This window comes from Sorex araneus, chromosome 2 (genome assembly GCF_027595985.1).
Source record: "Sorex araneus isolate mSorAra2 chromosome 2, mSorAra2.pri, whole genome shotgun sequence".
In the NCBI taxonomy this organism is placed as follows: domain Eukaryota; kingdom Metazoa; phylum Chordata; class Mammalia; order Eulipotyphla; family Soricidae; genus Sorex; species Sorex araneus.
Window position 1 is genome coordinate 196,533,609 of NC_073303.1, and position 23,903 is coordinate 196,557,511.

Sequence of the window (23,903 nt, forward strand, 5' to 3'; positions counted from 1 at the left end):
CCCTGGCATCCCACATGGTCCCCAAGCCCTGCCAGGACTAAGCCTGGAGTGTGGACAGGTATGCGCACCCCCAAAAATAAACAAAACAGCTACAGCTAGTTGACTTGACCACAGGCACATGTGCTGAGAGTATTATTGCAATCATTTGAGTCATTTGAAATAGTCTAAAATTAGTCGCCCACAAGATACAACAAAGGATATATTTAAAAATTAATTTAATGCTTGGCTAAAGCTTAATTACATATATAATTATCAAACAATAGTCCTTAATTTCCAAAAAGTTCCTCTTTTGAAAGTCACAGAATCAGAAAGCATAAACTTTAAAACAAGTTCTCTGGATATTTACAACATGGTAGAAAGAGCATAGAAGACCATGGATAGTAAACTGCCGGGTTGAGGGAATCAGCAAGGCGTATTCTTTATTGCATATATCACTCACATATGTGGGATTTTTCAATGACAGACTGCTCCAATCCAAATGCAGGTACTGTTAAGCTGGTCAGGGAGACAGTTGGCCAGCCTAAAACCATGCAGTTAGGTTGTGGGACAATGAGTAATTTTCCATAAAATGAAACTCCTAGGTTCTTTCACAAGCCCTCATTGCACCTATTGTCGCAAACTCGTGGGCGTTTACGCTGCTTCAGACGGAGGTCCACCATTTCCCCACCAACAAAGCCCAGACTCCGTGCTCATGTTTAAGGCAGCACACAGCTATAGCCATAGCAATTGCTAACCAGAGGGAAGGGACACCCAGTCACCGGCCAGCCCTTTTGTTGCAACAGTGTAGTAAGTTCCTTAAGACAATTTGCTACTGAATAATTTTCTGCTGTTAAAAACACTTGCTCTGTAGAAAAACACCACAAATTTCCAGTGTGAAAGTAACTCCATGGTGGTATAAATATATATTTATATATATGCATAATTACACAATTTACACCGCGCACACTGTTTACAGAGAACAATTAACTGAGGGTTCATCTGAATGACCATATAAAAGGCTTCTGTAAACCAAATATGCCAGGCAGTAAGGGAAACATTCACAGACGCTCTAGAAATAATCTACGTTCCTTTCATTCTGAAGAAATCACATTTAGGGACACCGTATTGAATGTGAATAATGTTCTTTGTATTAAAAGAAATAATTTACAGTTTAAGAAACTTTACATATATACACAATTTTTACATCGGGAATGGTGTGTATTAAAGCAAACATGCTTTTCCGGTCTCACAGATCTATTTTCCTTCAATCAAAGACTTAAATTCTTTCACATTATGTTCACTTGCAACAGACATGGCATGATCCAGCGCTCGAACACTTGCAAGGAGTTTCACTATCTGCTTTATGTTTTCCCTAAAAGAAAAAACAGGTATCTCATTAATTGTTTTGTACAAAGCCCATAGGGAAAACTGGCTCCAAGAGCCACATGCAAAGCGTGAGCCTGGCTGTCTAACACCTCAGCTAAAAGGCAACAGCCTTCTAAGCAGCCCTCAAGCCTCGGCATCTATTGTGGAAAGACAGGCCACAGGACCAGCCCCGGGCATCACTGGGTAAGTCTGGTGGCAAGCCTGAGCGTTTGCATGCTAATAAACTTCCCAAGTGACACTGCTGAAACAAGAACTGCACTTGAAGAATGAGTAAGTTTTCGGGCTGGAATGATAGTACAATGGGAAGGACGTCTGCCTTGCATGTGGCCGACCAGAGTTCAATCCCTGGCATCCCACCTGGTCCCCCAAGAGTGTTTCAGAGCATGTATGAAGGGTCGAGGGCCAGTGCAGAAGGCAGGGTGAGTTCAGCTGTCCCGGCCCAGCCCACTTCCCAAGTCGTCCCCAAACACTAAGACACAAGGAAAAGAAATGAAACCATGCTGAAGCATTAGGTTTGAACCACCTGTAAAACACATCGGGGAGAGAGAGACAGCTCAGAGGGCTAGAGAGGGGAGGCAAGCGGGGAGGCGTCCTGGGGTCACCCTCTGGCACTCCCTGAAATCGAACTGAGCATCAAGGCAGCAGCAGCCCCCGTATAGCCATGTATGTATGCCCCCCCCAAAAAAACAAAATGAAACCCCACAGCACAGAGGGAGACAACAGATGTCTACAAAATTCTGCAGTTCCAAGTGCCTCTTAGGGAAGAAGATAAACATGTGTTAACACTTTGCTAATGGTGGGATCTACTCTATAGGCAGTGCATAACCCCAGGCGCTTAAGGACCGGCTGGGCCCATGCCCCCCCAGAGCAGACACTGTTTGTTAATATGTAACTTCAAACTTAATCGATATTAAATCTGTTTGTTTGTTTGCTTTTTTTAAGAAGCTTCAGGGCTACAGGTCAGCTGATGGGGCAGGGCGCTTGCCTTACATGTGGCTGACTGGGTTCTACCCCTATAGTCTGTAGTAACCTGAGCCCACCAGGAGTGACCCCTGAGCACAGAACCAGGAGTAAGCCCTGAGAACCACTGGGTATGGCCCCACACCAAAAAAAGCTTAAGGGCAAGAGGTAACTGAAGGGTGAAGACACTTGTCTTGCACACTGCAGCACTGGGTTTAATGCCGACACCACCTGGTTTCCTGGGCACACAGTCAGCGCCAGCACTGCCAGGTGTGACCCCAAACACAAGAAGGAAAAATAAGTTTTAAGAAGTAACTATAGGTAGGACTTATCTAAGAAAATACAATTTTAGGGGCCGGAGCGATAGCACAGCGGGTAGGGTGCTTGCCTTGCACGCGGCTGACCCGGGTTCGATCCCCGGCATCCCGTATGGTCCCCCAAGCACTGCCAGGAGCAATTCCTGAGTGCAAAGCCAGGAGTAACCCCAGAGCATCATTGGGTGTGACCCAAAAAAGAAAAAAAAAATACAAAAATACAATTTTAGAAGAAACATCAACTTTTAAGTAGCCACCTGGCATACATTAAGATGAAATTAAAATACAAACCAATTCAGTCACCTGCCAAAGAAATTTACCACTAAAAATCTCTACCTAAAAGAAAATTTGATCCAAAATTTTTGCAAATTTTCTCTCAAGAAAACAAGTGTCTGTGTCATAAGAAGGGAATTGGGGGGGGGGATTATAGGATACAACTAATGCTGTAATCTAAATAAGCAAAAGTAACTCTTTGACATTCAGATGACTACAATGCAACTTTCATTTATTTTTTTTTTGTTTTGGGGACCACACTTGGCTATGATCGGGCTCACTCCTGGTGCTTAGAGGCCATATGCAGTGTGGAGACGGAACCTGGGTCAGCCACGTGCAAGGCAGGTGCACTCTCCCTTCTTTACAATCTCTCCGGCACTACCTAGCATGCAACTTTTTATTTTGTGCTTTGTGGACCATATCCAGCAGTGCTCGTGACTTCTTCCTGGCTCTGTGCTCAGGGACTACTCTCGGCAGGTGTTTGGGGGACTCTATCCAGTGTTGCGGACAAAACCCAGGTTGACCGTGTAAGGCGAGAGCCCTACCCACTGTACGACATCTGGGGCCTAAAATCCAACTTTTCACTTTTTTGTTTTTGTTAGAGGGGGGCACACCCCACTGTGCCCGGGGTTTCCTCCTGGCTCTGCACTCAGGGATCACGCATGGCAGGCTTGGGGGTCGGTATGGAATACTGGGGAGCAAACTCGAGTCATCCACGTGCAAGGCAAGTCCCCTCCCTCACAGTAATGTCACTCACATATCATCACTCTAAAATGCAACTTTTAAAAGAAAATCCATGAAAATGTTTGTGAAAAACTTTAGTATACAAAATTTGGGAAAATCATCTTCAATATACTTAGGGTTTCAGTGACATCATTTATTCCAGGGTTTACGTCTATAATCAAACCCCACAGGCCCACGGGCATGCTGCGAGGCAGAACACTCCCCATGCTCCAAGGGCACAGAGAGGGCTTCACTCAAGCCCTCCCAGGCCGCTGATCCTTACCAGAAGGCTTTTCCTTGACACCTTTGTAAATCAGCATATGTTAAGGTTAGGGAAAATTGAAAAATTTTTTTAAAAAATGACATATGCAGCAGGAGAGACAGCTCAACGAGTTGATAAGGGATGAGCATTGCTGGCAGGAAGCGGGGCTCACCCCTGCTACTACGGCACCCGTCTCCCAGCCCCACAGGGAGCAACCCGAGCACCACTGGGTATGGCCGAGAAACAGAAACACAAACAAAAATGTGTATTTTTGGTATTAACAATATGTCAACATACAGCTTAAAATACACATGTCTCTCTTTAAATCACTTCAACTATATTAAACCTTAAAGATTCTAGACCACAAATTCAGTAAATAATAATTACCTTGCGTTTCTTTTTTCCACATCAGAACACCCGATGCTGTTTCTGTAAATTGTATCTGCTAAGTGTACAAGATAGCGACAGAAGTTTTCTAACTGAGAAATAGTTCTTTCTCCTTTCAAATTCACAAACCACTGCTTGGGGAAACAATTGATTACCTGTGGAGAAGATGAGAAGAAAATGTTAAGAAGAGGGGCTGGAGCAATAGCACAGCGGGTAGGGCGTTTGCCTCGCACGCGGCCAACCCGGGTTCGATTCCCAGCATCCAATAAGGTCCCCCAGCATCGCCAGGGGTGAATCCTGAGTACAGAGCCAGGAGTCACCCCTGAGCATCACTGGGTGTGACCCCCCAAAAAAATGTTAAGAAGAGTTAAGTAAAAAGTTTAAGAGCTCATTACACCTACTGGATGTACCATACTTGGTATTGGGCCAAAGAAATAATAACTGTGATGGGGCTATTCCTTTAAACCTGACTTCCTATGGTAACTACAGGGTTTTCCCAAACAATACTAGAATTCTCCCTGCAGCAGATAGGCCGGATATGCAAAGGAAAAGACCAATCATTGGACGAACATTTAAGTATAGTTGGTCTTCACGGTGATAACCAACTGCTTCACTTTTTCAGTCTCCTGGGAAGGCCCAGGGGGGCTGGTGTCCCGGTGAGGGGCAAAAGTAGTCCAAGCTCCACACAACCCGTGCCAAGAGTTCAGTGACTGACTTCACGCATGGAGGAGAGCACATTCCAACGGAGGGCCTGGCTCGGAGAAGAGGGCACAGCGGGCATGCTGGCAACCCGAGGCTGCTGCCCACCGGGGAGAGACTGCTCCCAGCTCAGGGATCCAGGGCTCCTTGGAGAAATGACTGATTGCGCAGTCATCTGAGCGCACAGCCAGTACAGAGTGAGTCAGGAACATCTTGTTCCAAAGAGGGGAGAAATGAAAAAAAACTGCTCCCCCCAAATGAGAATCCAGCTTAAGATAAATGAAAATATGTCGCATGTTTACACAAGCCAACTCGGAGACTCCCACTGATGAAACTGGGGCCAGAGGAATCTGAACGAGTGAAAGATGATGGCAATGCAGCTCACAGGGCCAGAGCACGAACTCTGCACACAGTACCCGGGTCACCAAGCCTCAGACCCACACTAGGCCTGAGCACCAAGGACAAACAAACCAAAAACCACACACCAAACAAAAACCACAATCAGGGGCTGGAGTGATAGCACAGCGGGTAGGGCGTTTGCCTTGCACGCGGCCGACCCGGGTTCGATCCCCAACATCCCATATGGTCCCCTGAGCACCGCCAGGAGTAATTCCTGAGTGCAAAGCCAGGAGTAACCCCTATGCATCGCCGGGTGAGACCCAAAAAGAAAAAAAAAAAAACCACAATCAAACTGTGTAGCTCATGCATGTAACAAAGAAAGTAATACCACCCCCCACCCCCCAAAAGAAAGACAGATTTCTTGGGGCTCAAGAGATAGCACAGGGGTTCAGGGCTTGCCCACAAGTTGCTCATCCAGGTTCCATTCCTGGCACCACCAGGAGTGATTCCCGAGTGCAGAGCAGGACTACGCCCTGAGCAAAGCCAGGTATGGTTCAAATGCCACCCCACAAAATTATTTCTTAAATGCTGAAAATGCTTCTTGAGTAATATGTAATATACAAATGATGACCAAATTAAAGAATTAAACAGATTAACAATGATGACCAAATTAAAACTTTTTTTTTTTTTTGGCTTTTTGGGTCATACCCAATGATGCTCAGGGGTTACTTCTGGCTCTGCACTCAGGAATTACTCCTGGCGGTGCTTGGGGAACCATATAGGACGCTGGGGATCAAACCAGGGTCAGCCACATGAAAGGCAAACATCCTACCCACTGTACTATTGCTCTGGACCCCAAAATTGAAACTTTTAACCATACAAAAATACTGCTATAAATGGAGATACATATACCCATATGAAGTTGAGTATACATATATACACACATATAAATACATATATATACACACACACACATACATATATATATATATGGATTGGAGCGATAGCACAGCAGGTAGGGCGTTTGCCTTGCATGTGGCCGACCTGGGTTCGATTCCTCCGTCCTTCTCAAGAGAGCCTGGCAAGCTATTGAGAGTATGCTGCTTGCACAGCAGAGCCTGGCACTACCCTCGGGATATTCAATATGCTAGAAACAGTAACAAGTCTCACAATGGAGATATTACTGGTGCATGCTCGAGCGAATCAAACAACAGGACAACAGTGCATGTTTTGGTCACATCCAAAGGTGCCCAGCGCTCCAGGAACCATATGTGACGCCAGGGAACAAACCCAGGTCGGCAGGGTGTAAGGAAAGCATGTTACCCTTTGAACTACCTCTCTAGTCCACAGGTATAATTTTTTATTGTTTTGGTTTCTTGGGGGTCACACCCAATATGCTCAAGGCTGACTCCTGGCTCGGCAATTGGGTGTAGAGTGGCAGGGTTCAGGGAACCATATCGGGTTCTGAGACTCGAACCACCCACATCAGCTGCGCACAATGCAAGCATCTTACCTGCTGTATTCTGTCTGGCTTCAGGTACACACTATGTGTATAATGTTGTAAGGGCCTGAAACATTCTGAGCATGCACACTGTCAATTTTATAACAGCCAAAGGGCTTTTTATAAAATATCAGATCTTCCTTCAACCAAAGAAAATCGTTCACTTTGGTTGATATACTCTGAGAAATGGTGATGTGTCACTAAACTCACGTTTTGGGCTTTTTTGATGCTGTCATCTCCATATTCTGAATTCTGGAAAGCCATGAGAATGTATCTGTTTAGCAAACCATCTATTGATAATTCCTGCAGAGTTTTATTTGAGAAAATGCCACACCATTGAAGAAAATTTCCTAATAGCTAAAGAGAAAAAAAAAGAGAAGCAATGTTAATCCAATTAGGTATAAAGGGAATGAGTTACATGGCAACTTGCCAACTATTCCTTTAAAAGGTCAAAACATTTCAAAATCTAAGGATTTCAGAATTAGAGGATTTGAATCTTAAATTTTAACAAACCTATTACTGTACTAAAAGCACAATTACATGTAGCTTGATGTCTACCATATTAGAGACTGTGGACATAAAACATTTCCTGTCCATTAACAAAATATACAACTGCATTAGTGCTGATTCTCAGGTAATGTTGCCCATTCAAAGCCAAGCCAGGGTGTAAGAGACAGTCCAGAGGTTAAGGCTCTTGTTTTGCATGCAGCTGACCGAACCTTAATTATCCAGCATCACCTATGGTCCCCTGAGCACCATCAGGATGACCCCTGAGCACAAAGTCAAGAGTAAGCCCTGAGCACTGACAGAAGTGACCCAAGAATCCCAACACTAAACCAAGCCAAAGACAGTTCTATGACACATCCTACATCCTCTCCCACCAAAAGAACTAAAGAAAAGGAAGGGAGGGAGGGAGGGAAAGAAACACAACAGATATTCTTCCATTTTAATTCTGGCCACACCCAGCAGTGCTCAGGGATTCCTCCTGGTGGGGCTTGGGGGCCCACATGGGGTGCCATGGACTGAGAGCCAGTTTGGAAGCATGCAAGGCAGGTGCCGACCCGCTGTACTCTCTGGCCCCTGAAATTCCTTTCTGCAGAATACACATTAAAACCCTAGGTCTCGGGGCTGGAGCGATAGCACAGCGGGTAGGGCGTTTGCCTTGCACGAGGCCGACCCGGGTTTTAATCCCAGCATCCCGTATGGTCCCCTGAGCACCACCAGGGGTAATTCCTGAGTGAAGAGCCAGGAGTAACCCCTGTGCATTGCCGGGTGTGACCCAAAAACCAAAAACCAAAAAAAAAACCAAAAAACCCTAGGTCTCAACACAGAGATCTCAAGTTCCAGAATCTCAAGACAGGTCAGACAGAAGCTGAGCTCTCTCCACTCTAGAGGTCGAAGATGCTCAAAGTCTCCCAGAACTGTCACACTCTTCCCCCGCCCCCCCCAACCTCTACCCGTGCTGTCCCTTTCTCCCCCTTCCCACGGGCAGCACCCCATGGGCTACGTAAGTCACCCCCTCTTTCTGCACCCTACAGCTACTTCTTAATTAAGCAGCGATCACCTAAGAAAAACCTGTAGAAAACTCCTCATTCTGTGTCCCAGGGCCAGGAAGAAGCTAGTAACGGGAAAGAAGCGCCCCAGGCACCTTGGCCATGGCAGAGCCCTGGGGCCTTTCCTCTCACTGAGCGCAGCAGCAAGAGGCGCTCCAGAGTGACACTCTTCCGGAGTGTCACCAAAGGTACCTCCCTCGACAGACAACTCTGTGCCTGTCGCACCAGGAGCACCAGAGTCTAGTTTCGAGGACTTGTGAGAATTCACAAGATAACTAGAGCAAAAGGCCATGTCTGCCATCACTGTCGTCCCATTGTTCATCGATTTATTTGAGCGGGCACCAGTAACGTCTCCATTGTCCCAACCCTGAGATTTTAGCAGCCTCTCCTTACTCGTCTTTCCCAATGATTGGAGGCTCTTTTCAGGGTCAGGGGAATGAGACTGTTATTGTTACTGTATTTGGCATATTGAATATGCCATGGGGAGCTTGCCAGGCTCTTCCAATTTTTGCCATATAGACACATAAACATGCAACAAGTATTTTTTTTTCTGGGGGTTGGGGGGTGGTTTGGCTACCCCTGGCAGTGCTCCAGGATCACTCCGGGCAGTGCTCCAGGATCACTCCGGGCAGTGCTCCAGGGATCATGTGGTGCCAGGGATTGAATCAGCATCGACCACATGGCTTATCCCCACAACCTCTCCAGTCCCCACCTTCTCTCTGGTAAGCAATAAAGAAAACATTTCCCCTCACCTTATTTTAATGAATGAAGACACTGGTTTACAAACCTGGAAGAGCTGTGTTAGGGTGCAGTGTTACTCTACCATGATCACAATGTCCCCCCAGCTTCTGTGCACTGGACCACCTCTCCCTCTGCAGCCCCTAGCCCCCAGGGAGCCGGCCTCAGCCCTGCAGCAAGAGTTGAAGCTTAACTTTCGCTGGATCACGTCCGGACACAGGTTATGTTACCTTATGTGCCACACGTGAGTGAAATACAAAAACCCAACTTAAAAACCATGTATGTCCCTGTCTGCCGAGCGGCCCCAGAAGCCGTGCCCCTGTAGTGCTCACTGTTCTCGCCTTCTCCACTTCCGATATGCCAGGCTCAGCAAGGCATTTTGGTGAACAGCTCCTTCCCAAGTTTGGAACCCAGAAATTATTATCTACTGTGCAAAAAGCAAACCTGAAGAAACTTTAAGAATAAAAATTATTTTGTTAAGGGGCTGGAGCGATAGCACAGCGGGTAGGGCGTTTGCCTTGCACTCGGTTGACCTGGGTTCGATTCCTCCGCCCCTCTTGGAGAGCCCGGCAAGCTACAGAGAGTATCCTGCCCGCACGGCAGAGCCTGGCAAGCTATCCATGGTGTATTCGATATGCCAAAAACAGTAACAACAAGTCTCACAATGGAAATTTACTGGTGCCCACTTGAGCAAATTGATAAGAAACAGGATGACAGTAATAGTCACTGCTTTTGCAAAAAGCAAACCTGAAGAAACTTTAAGAATAAAAATTATTTTGTTAAAGATCTGGAGCAATAGCACAGCAGGTAGGGCATTTGCCTTGCACACGGCCAACCCAGGTTCAATTCCCAGCATCCCATAGGGTCCCCTGAGCACCGCCAGTATAACTCCTGAGTGCACAGCCAGAAGCAACCCCTATGCATCGCTGGGTGTGACCCAAAAAGGAAAAAATTAATTATTTTGTTAAGATTTTAAGAATTATCTATTTGTAAAGCTAAGCCTCTGGGGAAGCAACTTAATGAAACAGGAAAATGCTCCACAAAATATAATAAGGTCAAACATAACAACAAGGATTTTGAGAGATACTACAGATATACATACCTTAACTGAAGACCAAAACTGCCGTTGAAAAAACAAGTAAGGCCCAGAATTTTTATTTTCCAAGACACTGAAAGAGAAACAGCATGATCAAATGCTTTATATTTAAGTGCTATATGATTCCAAGAAGAAATGCTGTCTACAAGTAAAATTCATAAAAGATCAGGTAATTTTCAAACACCTGTATCTCAGAAGATACTAAGTGCAAAAAGCAGAGAAAATGTACTCCTAGTTCCTAAGTGGTAGCAAAGCACTGTTTGTTTTCTCGGCTGAGGGAAGAGCTGGCCCCATGAGCCGGTTTCTCTGGGCAGCAGGTGCACACTGAAAGGGGAACGATTCTATTATAAGAAATCTTTAGTTTCCTCAAACTTAAAAAGTTTTCCCTTTTTAAGGGTAATTAGAGGATATTACAATTTTTTTTTTTTTGAGCGGGGAAGGGGGCCGCACTCAGGATCATATGGGACGCCAGGGATCAAACCCAGGCCAGCTGCAAGGCAAACGCCCTCCAAAGCAGCTGGACTATTATTCCAGCCCCATATGGTGATTTTTAAAAGTCACTTACTTTTTGGGATATAAGGGCATGAACACATCATCATCTAAAGTTCTTCTCATTCTCAACAGGAGCGCCTTCAGGTACACCTAAAGCATTCAAGATAGAGCACACCTTTAATGAAGGCTTGGTAAAAGTTCAATTTTAAGAAAGGAAAATACGGAAGTGTTTCAGACCATAATTCCCCGAGTAGGACTCTCTAGTGAACGTCTCCTCAGCTTTCCAACTACCCTCATGAAAGGCCTTCAGGTCTTTCACGTCAACTACTGCTTGGCCCTCCGCAACTATGAAGCAATAAGGCCATTTCGAAACAATTCCCTGGCTGTCCACAACCCTGTGCTTCTAAGAATGGGGGGTGGTGGTGGGGGTGCTACAGCGCACCCTTTCCACATCTGAACAGCCCCTGGTGTCTACCAAGGACGACGACATTCGAGGCCTGGGAACTAGTTACGAAACAGCACTTGGCTGTCTTACCTGCTCTTGGAATAGTACATTTCGCTGGTATTTCCACGCCCCTCCCAATCGTGGGTGGTGCGGGTACACACCCAGTCGTGCTCTGGGCTTACTCCTGGGTTGCTTGGGCAGACCGTGTGTGGTGCCGGAGAGAGGGAACCAGGGTCACCAAGTACAAGGCCACCCTTAGCCCCTGGGCTATCTTTCCAGCTCCAAGAGATTTGCGAAAGTGAGCCACAGCGTAGAACACAGGCTTCATGACGGGAAGCCTGGGCTCTATCCCCAAGACCACACACTGCCAACTGAGCACTGCCAGGAGTGACATGCTGAGAAATGAGCCTCGGGTGACCTCCCCAAGTGAAACTTCCTGAAGGCATGCTCCCTTGACGCCACTGAGAGTGAGGGCGAGGTGATTCAAAGGGACTAATCTAGGCCACCTAGACTGAAGGGAGCATCTCCGTACAGAGATTTCTGGGCTGTATCTAGCAGTGCTCGGGGCTTACTCCTGCTCTGCGCAAGGGATCACTCCTGGCGGGGCCTAGCGGACCATACGGTGTGCTGGGGACCAAACCCAGACAGGCCACGTACAAGGCACGCACCCTAGAGTTGTACCATCACTGGCCCCTACTGAGCAATTTTCTAATTGAAAACTCTTCTCCCAGAGTTCCCATCTCTCAGGCCACACCAGACCAGACTATCCATGTGGGAGCGGTAGATGTTCTGCCTGGCCTGCAACGAACACCCCATTCTTTCAATACTTGCTCACTTTCAGAAAGGTGGTGGGGGTCATCATAAAACACCATTCATTACCTGTGTGTTTTTGTTTTCTGCATTCACTACTGAAGGATATCCATTTATTAATTTTAGTGTAATCCCAACCATTCTTGATGTCTGTGTTGTAGAAAAAGGATCCCACATATTCTCTGCTATCACTAGGAAGGAAAAGATAGGCTGTGTTAGATACAAACGTAAAGACGAGAGTTAAGTCTGATGTCAAGGTGCAGAGCTGTCCGGGGCATTAGCATCTGCCTCGGACGCACGCGGTCACAAGGTCAAGTCCCTGGTGTCCCACATGTGCCAAGCATGATCCTGAGGGCCCTGAGGAGCTGGGGCCTGGCTGCTGTGGTGTCTGCTATCTGGAAAGCCCCAAGCCACTCCCCATAGCACTGTGGCTGGGTGCACACGCACAGCCCGGGCCAGGGTGGGGTGGGGTGGGGAGGAGAGCAGAGCTGGAAAGACAGCCAGGCTACACGGCCACCAGGGCCAGCTCGGCACATGCATGAGCCCCACTGGCAACCTGTGGGTCTCAGCTAGGACAGCAAGGCCTGGGCAGCCCATGGCAAGCGCCACACCCGGCTACGTGAGCCCAGGCGAGCACCAGGGAGGGGGAAAACCACAGGCTGGAACAAAGGGTCTGAGTGGTGGACAGGGAGAAAACACGTAACTATAATTTTAAAAAAAAAGAAAAGAAAAGAAAACCCCAACTTATAAATGCCAATCCTGACTCATTTCTCTCACTAAACAGGCTCACCAACAGTTCTGGCCCACTGTCCTTTTTCAGGAGAGAAAAAAAAAAAAAAGAATTGCTCAGTGCTCCCCTGGAAACTTATTTAAAACAACAAATCAGGGGTCGGAGCGACAGCACAGTGGGCCAGGTGCTTGCCTTGCACATGGTCTACCTGAGTTTGATCCCCAGCATCCCATATAGTCCTCCCTCCGGGCACCGCCAGGAGTAATTCCTGAGTGTAGAGCCAGAAGTAGCCCCCGAGCACTGAGCATCGCCAGGTGTGGCCCCAAAAGCCAAAAATAAATAAATAAAAATAAAATAGATAAATAAAATAAAATAAAAATAAATAAAATAGACAATAATAAATATAAATAAATAAGATTAAAATGAAACAACAATTCACCCCAACTACACCCAGAGTTCCTACAGCCCCTTCCTGCATCACCCCAGCCCTTGGGGAGCTGTGGGGAGTTGGGATGACACAACATGACACATATGCCTCACTGAAGGAAACACTGCTACAGGTACAATCATCTTTTGGAGTCACATCCTGTGCCACTCTGGGTTCGGATTCAGGGGTCACTCCTTACAGTGCAGAGTGTCAAACCGGGCCAGTCAGGTTCAAGGCAAGCAGCTTACCCACTGTCCAATCTCTCTGGCCCCATCTCTTATTGCTGCACCAAATGTAGGAATGTTCAGTATTTTATTTTCTCTCTCTCTCTCCCCCCCTCCCCTTCCCCAGTGTGTGTGTGTGTGTGTGTGTGTGTGTGTGTGTGTGTGTGTGTGTGTGTGTGTGTGTGTGTGTGTGTGTGTGTGTGTGTGTGTGTGTTGGAGGCTGGGAGGGGGAGGGTTTCTGGAGGGAAAAAAAATCCTAGGAGATGAATATCCAGGCATTTTGTCAATAATTGTCAATAACTGCAATTACATGCAAAATAGGCTATTTCAGGATTCGTAAATTTTTTGAGGGGGGTTTGGAGCCACACTTGACAGTACTCAGGACTTAGTCCTGGCTCTACACTCAGGGATCACTCCTAGCAGGTTTAGGGGGCCCTATGAGGTTCGGGGGACTGAACCCAGGTGAGTGACAAGCAAGGCAAGGTCTGTTCGGCTGGTCTTGCTCCGGCCCACAATTCCTAATTTTGCCTAAGACAGTAATGCAAATATTCTAAGTGCTCCCCAGAAAAAGGCTTCTGGCCTGCAAGATGCTGTGGTTTGGTGCCTGCAGTCTCTTCAGCGCACCCAAGACTGCTCATCACCCCCAACCTGGGGCACACACCCCTCTCCCCACAGCCCTCTGGATGCCAGTCAACAGGGAGCGCCGTCACAGGCGGGGACTCCAGGCTCAGGCTGAGGAGCAGCCTGGATAAAACCCAAGGGTCGGAACAGCCCAGGCAGCAGAGAGCTCACCTGTGAGCTTTGGAAGAATCACCTTCTCCACAATCGTTGGCAGCAGCGCGACGTCCACATCGTCTTTCTCCTGCTCTCGTTCTTCACAGCCATAAAACAGCAGAGATTCGAACCACAGCATAGTCTCAAAGTCTCGACACTTTGCCTAGAAAAATATGGCAAATTAGCAAACGTGTGCTTCTAGCCACGGGAAGAGGGACAGGCCTGGAGTCAGCCTTCCAACAAAGCATCGCACAGAAACAAAAACCTTCTGTCAGGGGGAGGCAGGCCCAGGGCCTCGGTTCCCGGTTGAGTGGAATCAGTCCGAAGGAGAACAAAAAAAAAAAATACCAGCCGTTCTCACACATCTGCTGTTCGAGAAACATGCGAAATAGCAAAAAAGGCTCAAGGATAGCAAGCCTTTGGCCCTGGATGGTACACGGAGAATGCCAAGGCAGGAGAAATGAGGTGGACTGGGGACACAAGAGGGCACCGGGAAAGGGTCCTGGTCATTTCCATCGGATGGAGGTAAACGAATCCTATGCAGGGGCTGGAGAGACGGTACAGAGGGGAGGGTGCTTGCCTCCCACATGGCCCAACTGGGTTCTATCCCCAACACCCCGTATCGTCCCCCCGGGGCACTGTCAGAAATAATTCATGAGTGCAGAGCCAGGAGTAGCCCATGATCCAGTGTGGCCCCAAACCCAAACCAAACCCAAACTCTGCACATCAGAAGCCCAAGAGGCAAGAGGGGAGCTGGACAAGTGCTTCGCACCGGTGCGAGCACGAGACTCAATAAGCTGAAGGAGCTGGCTACGCAGGTGGTGGGGGCAGAAGTCCTGAAGTCCAAGACTGACAACTTTGCCTCTATCTCCCAAAAAAACTATTTTGCGTTCAGTTCACACCTCCAGCCCCGAGCCGCACTCCCTGGCTGGGGACGGTGGAGCCACGTACCTCCAGAGGAGTCCACGTGAGCAGCTGCAGCCGGATAAGGGGGTTGAACAACTTTGGCAAGCAAAGGCCGATGTAAGCATCCTTGTAGGACGTGTAGTACTTTGAACGCCACGCTTCAAACTGGGACTTGATACAGTCGATTGAATAAAAACTCTCAAGGACATCTTCAAACACCTTGCTAGACTCTTTTGAAATGCGATCTAGAAACAACAGTAGCAATAAAACCAGAGAGAGAATCAAGATTTAGTACAGCTCACTGTCTTCAAAATGTTTCCTTTGCAGCCTATTAATAAGATAGGCTCACCAACAGGAACTGAAGTTTAAAAGGACCAGCCGGGGGGCTGGAGCCCAAGTATAGCAGGGGAGGGAGCTCGCCCTGTACACTGCCAACCCAGGTTTAGTCCTCAAAACCCCATTAGCATATGGTCCCCTGAGCACCGCCAGGCTGTCCCGAAAATAAAAAGCAAACAAAATACATGCCATACCCAGAGAGAGAGTATGGGGTTAAGGCGCTTGCCTTGCATGTGGCTGACCCCATTATGTCCCCAGCGCTATATGAACCCCCGAGAATCACCAGGCATGGGTTCAAACTCCCCCTCCACCCCAGCCCAGAATAGTCATAAGTCAAACTGATAGTGAAACTCATCTCCAAATACACAACTAACCTTTCTCTAAATTGAAATTTGTAATGTCGGTCGAAGTTTCCTCGTCGTCACTGGAAAGGCCTTCAAGGTGATCTGCCATCTTCCCGGTTTGCTCTCTGGCTTGTCTACGCCGAGTCCTGAAGAGCAAAACAGCAAGTTCCCAAACCAGATCTGAGAGAAGCTCCCAGGGCCGTTCCCACTGACCACCAGCGCGTCCTGAAATTACCTTCTGGCCTCCCGTTCTGCAATCCGACGCTTTGCATGCTCTTGATACAGTGCCCGATCTCGTCCGAAGGAATCAAGATTGGGAGCCATCAGAGCCTTATCTGTAAAACAGCAAGAATTACAATTACAAGCCTTCCTTCAACAATCCTGAGGAAAGAGTTTGCACAGAATGAGCCATGACAATGCTGGCTCATCTCAACAGGACTCTGCAGTAACTGGTAAACCAGGTATTTTCTAGCGCAAACCTCAACATTATCCTATGTTCCCATTTAAAAAAAAAAGAGAGAGAGAAAAGAAAAAGTAGTAGAAAATCAACAAAGTCTCGATGCCCGACACAAATGCAATTGGGCATGCTAACTTATTCTTACATCTAAGTGGAAGTTCTCATGCCTTACAATTAGTTTATAGTATTCAAGTGCAAGAAAATTAAAAACCTAAATTATCTGTACAAAAGAAAAATAGCAAGACTATTTTTTAAAGGAAAAATGTGCTGAATGATATAAAAGACAGCAAAGAATCTGGTTAGGATGAGAGAAGTTTTGTTGTTGGAATTTAATCATTTCTTCTATTTTGCTCCAATTTACTTCACAGAAATTCATTATCTATTGTTGCTTCTAAGAAATGGGCAGAAACAGTTCTGTATACAGAAAACTTCCTTTTTCTTAAAGTACCTTAAGCATTTTAAAATACTACCCTTTCGTAGCACAAACCTCCTTTCTTATTTTCCATTCATCTCTTGCCTCATGGGAGAAGTTTTCTGGCTTTAGCTTCCAACCTTCCAATTTAAATTTATATTTCAGTTACCACTTTCCAGTTTCTAAGGGATGGTTCTTCCTCTGCTCCTGTTCTCCTCGCCCCCCAACCCCCCCACCCCGTGTGGGTAAGGCCCTCCATGGTCTCCCAGTGGCTCTCAGTTCTGTCTGAAACTTTTCTGCCACCCGCACTGTCTCCTCAGGCCTTAGATTCTCTTGCCTGTGAGTCTCCCTGATGACCCCTAGCTCCCCACTCAGAGCTGTCTGAATGGGTATCTCTAATCAAATCACAGGATGCAAAAGGCAACTCTTTAGGTGGGGGGCCCCCAGTGGGAGCGTCTCTGGGTCTTTTCTCTAGCCTACCTGAAGAGAACCTGCATCAAAAACACTCTACCCACTATGCTATCACTCCCATCCCTGATGCTATTATTTTTAAAAGTTAACTTTTTGCTATTTTTCATTCATACTTTAATTATAAACAGTAGAGAAGAAAGATGATTTTCAGCTCTACCCCAAATGTGCATTTGCTACATACCAACCATGACTTAGTTAAAAAGACCCAAACTACAGACATAACTCCTGTCTCTTTATGAAGGATTGTCACTCAAGAATTCTTTAGCCAATATTCACTGCTACGTGCTGGAGGATTAGCACAGTGGGTAGTGCATTTGTCTTGCACACGGGCCGACCCGGGTTCGATTCCTCCGTCCCTCTCAGAGAGCTCAGCAAGCTACCGAGAGTATCCTGCCCGCATGGCAAGAGCCTGGCAAGCTACCTGTGGCATATTCGGTATGCCAAAAACAGTAACAACAAGTCTCACAACGGAGACGTTACTGGTGCCCACTCGAGCAAATTGATGAGCAACAGGATGACAGTGGTACAGTGACAGTGATTCACTGCTATATTAACAACTAAGAATGTTGCTAACAAATTCTAAATATATAGAGAAAGATATGAGAGATAAGGTTAACTCAAGTGATGGCCTTCTTTCATGTCTGTAGAAGTAACTGTGACAACTGTTAATAACTGTTTATAAAATCTGTTTAGTCTAAATAGTGGTTTCCTTAATGAGATCAGAGAAGGAACTGATTCTTTAGCAGCCCATGAAATTTTCATCAAATCTTTGGCTATTATAAAATATACCCTCTAGGGCAGTATTTTTCACTTTCCCACTACTTTTTTAATTCTATTTCCAATTCCCAATGTAAAGAGCATCCATCACTTTGGAATCTACACCAGGCAACAGTTTTAAATTGTAAAAAGCACTATAGGCAAGCAAAAAGCACTATAGGCAAGCAAAGTATCTAATGAAAAGCACAGCTCACATCATCTCACTGACAGAATATGACTTTCCTTCAGAGGAACTATGGTTACCTGTCATCTGCCCCAGAAATCTGTCTGGATCAAAAGTGATCTGGAAGGGATGCATTAATCACTTAGGTGCTAATATAGCGCCAGTTCAATGGAAACTTGAGTGGCAAAAACAGAAGGTCAAAGCCACATGTACTGCTCGCAGCTGAGTCTGATACAGACTGGAGGGCCTATCCCTACCCTCTGTGACTCCAGACCCCATTTGGCACACAGGACATCCTTTCTTGGTGATTCAATGTCTCTCCAGTTCCCACGACACCCTTAACAACAGCACTATTTCAGAAACAATAACCAGAGGGCCCCCTGCCCTTGTGTCACCCAAACACATAGATATGACACTAAACCAAGAAAGACTCACTCTGAGGGTGGAAGCGGAAATTTGCATTTCTAAATAAATATCATGGGTAATTTTAACATGTCCTGTCAATTTGAGAAAGGTCACAAGAAATCCATGCTAGGAAATTTCCCATAAAAGCACCCCTGAATATACACAGCAATGTGAAAAAGGAACTTCAGTGAAATGACCTGGTCACAGAACCTCAGCCTAACTGTTTAATCAGAGACTGACAACCTCTGTTAAGACACTGGTCTCTGCTAATACACGTCATAATGACAGAACCATAGAATCAAGTTCTAAATTGCTAACATTGAAAGTTCAGCAATTACAGGCAGAGCTGACTTACCAAAAACTAGTATCTAAGGCAAATTGGAAAATACCCCCCAAATTTAAAAATACACAATTTTTATTTATCAAAGGGATGAAGCTCAAAAATCCCCTAATACTGACTACAACCTCCCTTCCTCTCTTCCTAAATTTAAAATCTTTCACAATTGCACTTTTACTGGTGGTATGAAAAAGAAGAAAATAGAAGTTGGAGAGAATCAATTAGGGCCAAACAGATTAAGGTTTATGTCGCCACCCCTCCCCCGCCGCCCCAGACTACGTAAAAGACATATCCCAAGAGTAAGATCGACAGAATATTGGCACATGCTTTTGAGCTCCTCAGAGAAGCTGTATTTTCTTGAATACAATCAGCTATGTGACTTTTATACATCTACCCAACACAAGAACAAGGAAACAATAGCTTGAAAAAAAAGAAAAAAGAAAAAAAGGTCTGAGATCTCTAATTTTCAATTAGACTGCACTAAGTAAACAAGGTTGTTTAATGAATAATAAAAACCTTCAAGATGGACTGACTTGAATGGCTTGAAAACTCCGAAGATTCATCTTTAATATCATCTTGTCGTCTTTGGACAAGGCGGGAAGCGCGCTGTTTGTACAGCTGATGTATTGCTGATTCAAGTTCATTAATCAGTGGCACCTGTGAAAATACAACACACTCCGTAACACCAAACTCCTCAGCTGCTTCCTTATTTGAGGGTTCCATCCTATTTCCGGATTTCTGAAAAAGTACCCTCTATGGACAGAACCACCATGACTTCCTAATGGGACACAAATAGCAATTGAGTTTGGTGATGTTTAGGAAACATCACTTCTTCATTTTAATCCTCCCAAAGTACTCTAATGTCCGGTACCGAGCTACTGAAGCAAAAGTTTGGTTAGGAAACTCAACAGTCAGTATTAGTAAAGAGGAATGTCAAGATTTTCAGTGATTTTCCTTTAGAATAAAATAATTGTGAAGTAGTATTTATTTCAAGTGCATTTGTTTAGTTTTTTGTTTGTTTGGGGGTCACAACTGGCGATAATCAGGGCCTACTCCTGGCTCTGCACTCAAGAACTACTCCTGGTGGTGCTTGGGGGACCATCTGGGGTGCTGGGGATAGAACCAGAATCAACTGCATACAAGGCAAACCCGCTACCTGCTGTACTATCACTCTGGCCTTCGAGTTCATTTTTAATTTCCCAGTAAGCATCATTTCTAAATCATCATTTCTGTAGTTAAAGTAAGAATCTTCTAACTGCCTTCTTATACAACAACTACATTATTGTTACATATTATTGTCACACTTAATGTTATAGTATTTTGCAACCTTACTCCATATTTTAAATGTGAACTGCATTGCTTTACATAAAAATAAGGCAAATAAAATTCCCATCACTAACCTATTTAAAAATCAGTGTATCTTAAAACCAGAGGTTTTTCATGAATTATTCTACAAAGGCAATACACTTTTCAAGGTTAGTAGTTAAGCGCTCCTTTGGCCCATACAGAATATGAAAGCTTAGAGAACGTGATCTAACTTAAAAAGGATCCCTCTGGGGCTGGAGCAATAGCACAGCGGGTAGGGCGTTTGCCTTGCACATGACCGACCCGGGTTCGATTCCCAGCATCCCATATGGTCCCCCGAGCACCGCCAGGAGTAATTCCTGAGTGCACGAGCCAGGAATAACCCTTGTGTATCGCCGGGTGTGACCCAAAAAGCAAGAAAAAAAAAAAGAAAGGATCTCTCCTTACTCTATATAAACTTTATCACCAAATGACCATTACACATACCCAAGGAAACCAGATATTCTAGTTTCCTGATGGTTAGTGCAAATGGAAAATACATTACTTAGAATCTGGGAACACTGGCACCAAGTGTTACTGCAAGCTTCCTGATCAGAACAGACTGCAAATGGCAAATTTTTAAAAAAAAGAAAAAGAAAAAGAAAAAACCCCACAGGTGGAATACAGAGATGTCTGTGGTCAAAGTGAGTTCATGCACGTGCATGAGGTCACTGTAAAAGCAGCATGTTCACAGACCTGTCAAAGTGATGGAGTCACGGCAGTCTGCCACAGCCGAGGCAGCAACGTCCCCAAATCGGCAGGACCTTAGGGCAACGGAGCCCGGAGTCCGCACCATACATCATTTACTCTGATGGGCTCTTTGAGTGATTTGGGTTGGATCTTTGTGACTGACACCTGCCCCTGAGTTTCTGCAAGCCCTGCAGGACCACAGCCAGACGGAACAATGGCATCTAGGGTGCAACATTTTCGTCCTGGACACGGTCTGCATCCTCCACCGTGAGAGCCTCACACCCAAAGCGGCATTCTATAGAATTTAACTACTTAATTTACACGGAAAACGCTAATGTGATCTTCTGCTTAAAAGCGCCTTTTCACAAAGACCAGAGAAATCTGTATGCACCATGACACATTCTTGACCCTCTCCAGATTTCAAACTGTTACTGACTATATTATTTCAGGACCAAAGTGAGGGTGAAGAACACAAGGAAGATGACTATAGGGAAACAAAACAATGGAAAGTTAAAATGATCTGCAAATAACTTAAAACCACATAAACTTTATAACAACAAAAAATCCAAGGAATGTTTATCTTTTTATGGTCTAACTCTGACCAAGTAGTTTTACAGTAACATGAATATTTTAATTGCTCCTGAATTTCTCCAAGATGACATAAATAAGCAACCCTCTTTATAAAACCAAATGCATATGAAAATGTCAAAATGAATTAAAATACTCATCTTTAAAGTGATAGCTACCTCACTTTAAAATAGAGTAATTGTATAATAAATAAGGTATAAAATTTGTTCCTACAACATTCATTTTCCAAAGGACTCTGAAACCTTATTAGCACACAGCTATAGATGTCGCTAAGAATAGGGCAATCAAAGAGAAGGTACACAATGAATTCTTTTAAAATACTCAACAATGAGAACTATATGATCTATTTGCCCTGCTAATAACTTTAATTCAAGAGTGACATAATCTTGCTAATCACACTTCTCTATTCTTGGAGGGGGGGAAGGCACACAAGTGGTGCTCAGGGTCTACTCCTGGCTCTGTGCTCAGGGATCACTACAGGCAGGGCTCAGGGAACCGTATGGGGTGCCATGGAACGAACCTGGGTTGGGCACATACAAAGGGCCCCCCATGCTGTTCTGTGTTGTCACCCCGGCTACAGCCGGGGTATATTGAAAGAGTTAAGTTTACAATTACGAGTACGTCAAGTTCCATAGCAAAAGGTAAGAAACTTCAAGGGTTGAAAAAAAACCTCCACAGAGACAAACCTCACTGACAAAGTATGGTTTCGGGCAATGGTTCTGTTTCTACGTGAGAGACCGGCTCCTACCCAGATCCACTGGGCCCAGAGGGTTTCCTCAGTAGAAGGAAGGACACTATCGCAGTATCTGCCCCTGAGGCCTGCTCCTGGTCTTGACCCTTCAACCCTGTCAAACAGCCCCTGAACTGCCATCAAGGGGCTGAGGCTGCTTCTCCAGCAATCCTGGGAGGTCAGAGCAAGCCCACGGGCAGGGCCCGCTGAGTGCTGGAACCGCCTGGACCTGAACCACCCCAGAGCTCTGGAGCCCTGAAGCTGCATGAGGAAGCCCAGGCAGGCAGTTTGCTCTGTCGGCCACTGGACTGAGGGGAGTGAGTGACCAAGACACACAGGACAAAAGGAAACTATTTCCTTGAACATACGAAATGCTTCTAGACCAAGCCTACGCAAGTATATCTCCTGAGTCTGTCATTGAGCACAGGGTCTTTAAAGCACTTAGGATTTTTTTTTCTTCAGGATAAGGTCATGAAGTCCAGAAATATTTATAAATCAATGTATTAAGTGGAAAAACGAATTACTTTAGAAGCCACCTGAGAAGAAAGGAGATTTTGTGTGCAGCGAATTTTAAAAATGCAAACATGCTAGAATACAATGCAAATATTTTGCTAATTGACTATTTGGGGGAGGGGGGAAGAACTGAGAAGAAACAAGAACTTAAAAGAAATTATGCCCAATGAATGGTTTCTGAAATGAATGAGTCATACTTTTTTAGATGAAAACTAGAAACAGCAACGATCAACTTTAGCATTTAAAAAAAAAAAAGCCTGATAAAATCTTGCAATCAAATGTATAGATGGAATTACTTGCCAATTTTTTTTTTTAAAGTTTAGAGCTGAACCACATAAAAGACAACGCTATCAAATAACTTCCTTTGATTCTATTAATTCAGGCCACCATCCTGTTTCCTATGAAGGCCAGACTTGCCAGTGCTTACTGGAATGTGCTTTATCATTTGTTTGTAACAAAGCCACTTAAGTGCCCCCAAGATATAATGCCATGAAGTATAAGATATAATGAAATGAAGAAAACGAAGTGTGACTTTTCATCACTTCTAAAGCTCAACTCAGTGGGTATTTTTTTGACACAGACAGACAAATAAGATCTATACACGCGGTCGTCTAGACCACCCTAAGTTTTGCCTTATTCAAAGAGATTAGTATTTTTGCATTCTTACCTTTTCACTGAAACACTCAAGCAAGTCTTGGACATACCCTCGCATTTCTTGCAAAAATTTATACCGTTCACCAATACCCCCAGAAGACCCTTCTAATCTTTCAATGGCCCTGGTCGAGTCCACTCGGCTTTGCAGGTGCTTCTCATGCTGCTGGCGGTTGCTTTTGTGCAATTCTTTCATAGAGTCCAACCTTAAGAACACAAAAGGATAAATATAACACATTTACATCCCGAGTCTATGCTCTCAGGACTCTTGCAATATTATTATAATGCATTAAGTTCCACTACTAACATAAAAATCATAGGAAACACATCTTTTCATCTGTACTGCTTTCTCAAGAAAAAAAAATTAAAAAATAAAAAAGGAGGGTGTGCAGCAGACAGACTTCATCTAGTAATTTGGCTAATCAAAATCTATTTTGCTCCCCCCCAATATCTTGACTACACTTTTTTTTTTCAGAGTCCAAGAGGTGCACATTCAGAACTGTCTTCAACAAGCTCATGGAGAGGCATTTTAAAAGAACGTTTCCAGGCATCCACAGAAGGAAGACGAGAAGGTAGCAGAGTGCAATGGGAAGTCATCTTCGGGGTTAGCTTTGGGAGGCGGGCCAAGGAGTCTTCTCTGCCGGAAATCAGAGTCTGCTAGCCCAGA

General features: G+C 45.2%; 1 protein-coding gene across 1 annotated transcript in view; it reads right to left on the reverse strand.

Moving 5' to 3' along the window:
• Nucleotides 1–873: 873 nt before the first annotated feature.
• Nucleotides 874–23,903, reverse strand: part of PAXBP1 (PAX3 and PAX7 binding protein 1) — a 34,700-nt gene continuing 11,670 nt past the window's right edge. Inside the window, exons 7-18 of the mRNA XM_004620344.2 lie at nucleotides 23,253–23,442; nucleotides 19,254–19,377; nucleotides 15,934–16,033; nucleotides 15,729–15,844; nucleotides 15,064–15,263; nucleotides 14,131–14,275; nucleotides 12,027–12,148; nucleotides 10,776–10,852; nucleotides 10,217–10,283; nucleotides 7,034–7,180; nucleotides 4,285–4,439; nucleotides 874–1,351 (exon numbers count right to left, since the gene is read on the reverse strand). Of these exons, the coding sequence (XP_004620401.2) occupies nucleotides 1,234–1,351; nucleotides 4,285–4,439; nucleotides 7,034–7,180; nucleotides 10,217–10,283; nucleotides 10,776–10,852; nucleotides 12,027–12,148; nucleotides 14,131–14,275; nucleotides 15,064–15,263; nucleotides 15,729–15,844; nucleotides 15,934–16,033; nucleotides 19,254–19,377; nucleotides 23,253–23,442 (1,561 nt within the window). The 3' untranslated portion in view covers nucleotides 874–1,233. The remainder of the gene's footprint in view (nucleotides 1,352–4,284; nucleotides 4,440–7,033; nucleotides 7,181–10,216; nucleotides 10,284–10,775; nucleotides 10,853–12,026; nucleotides 12,149–14,130; nucleotides 14,276–15,063; nucleotides 15,264–15,728; nucleotides 15,845–15,933; nucleotides 16,034–19,253; nucleotides 19,378–23,252; nucleotides 23,443–23,903) is intronic.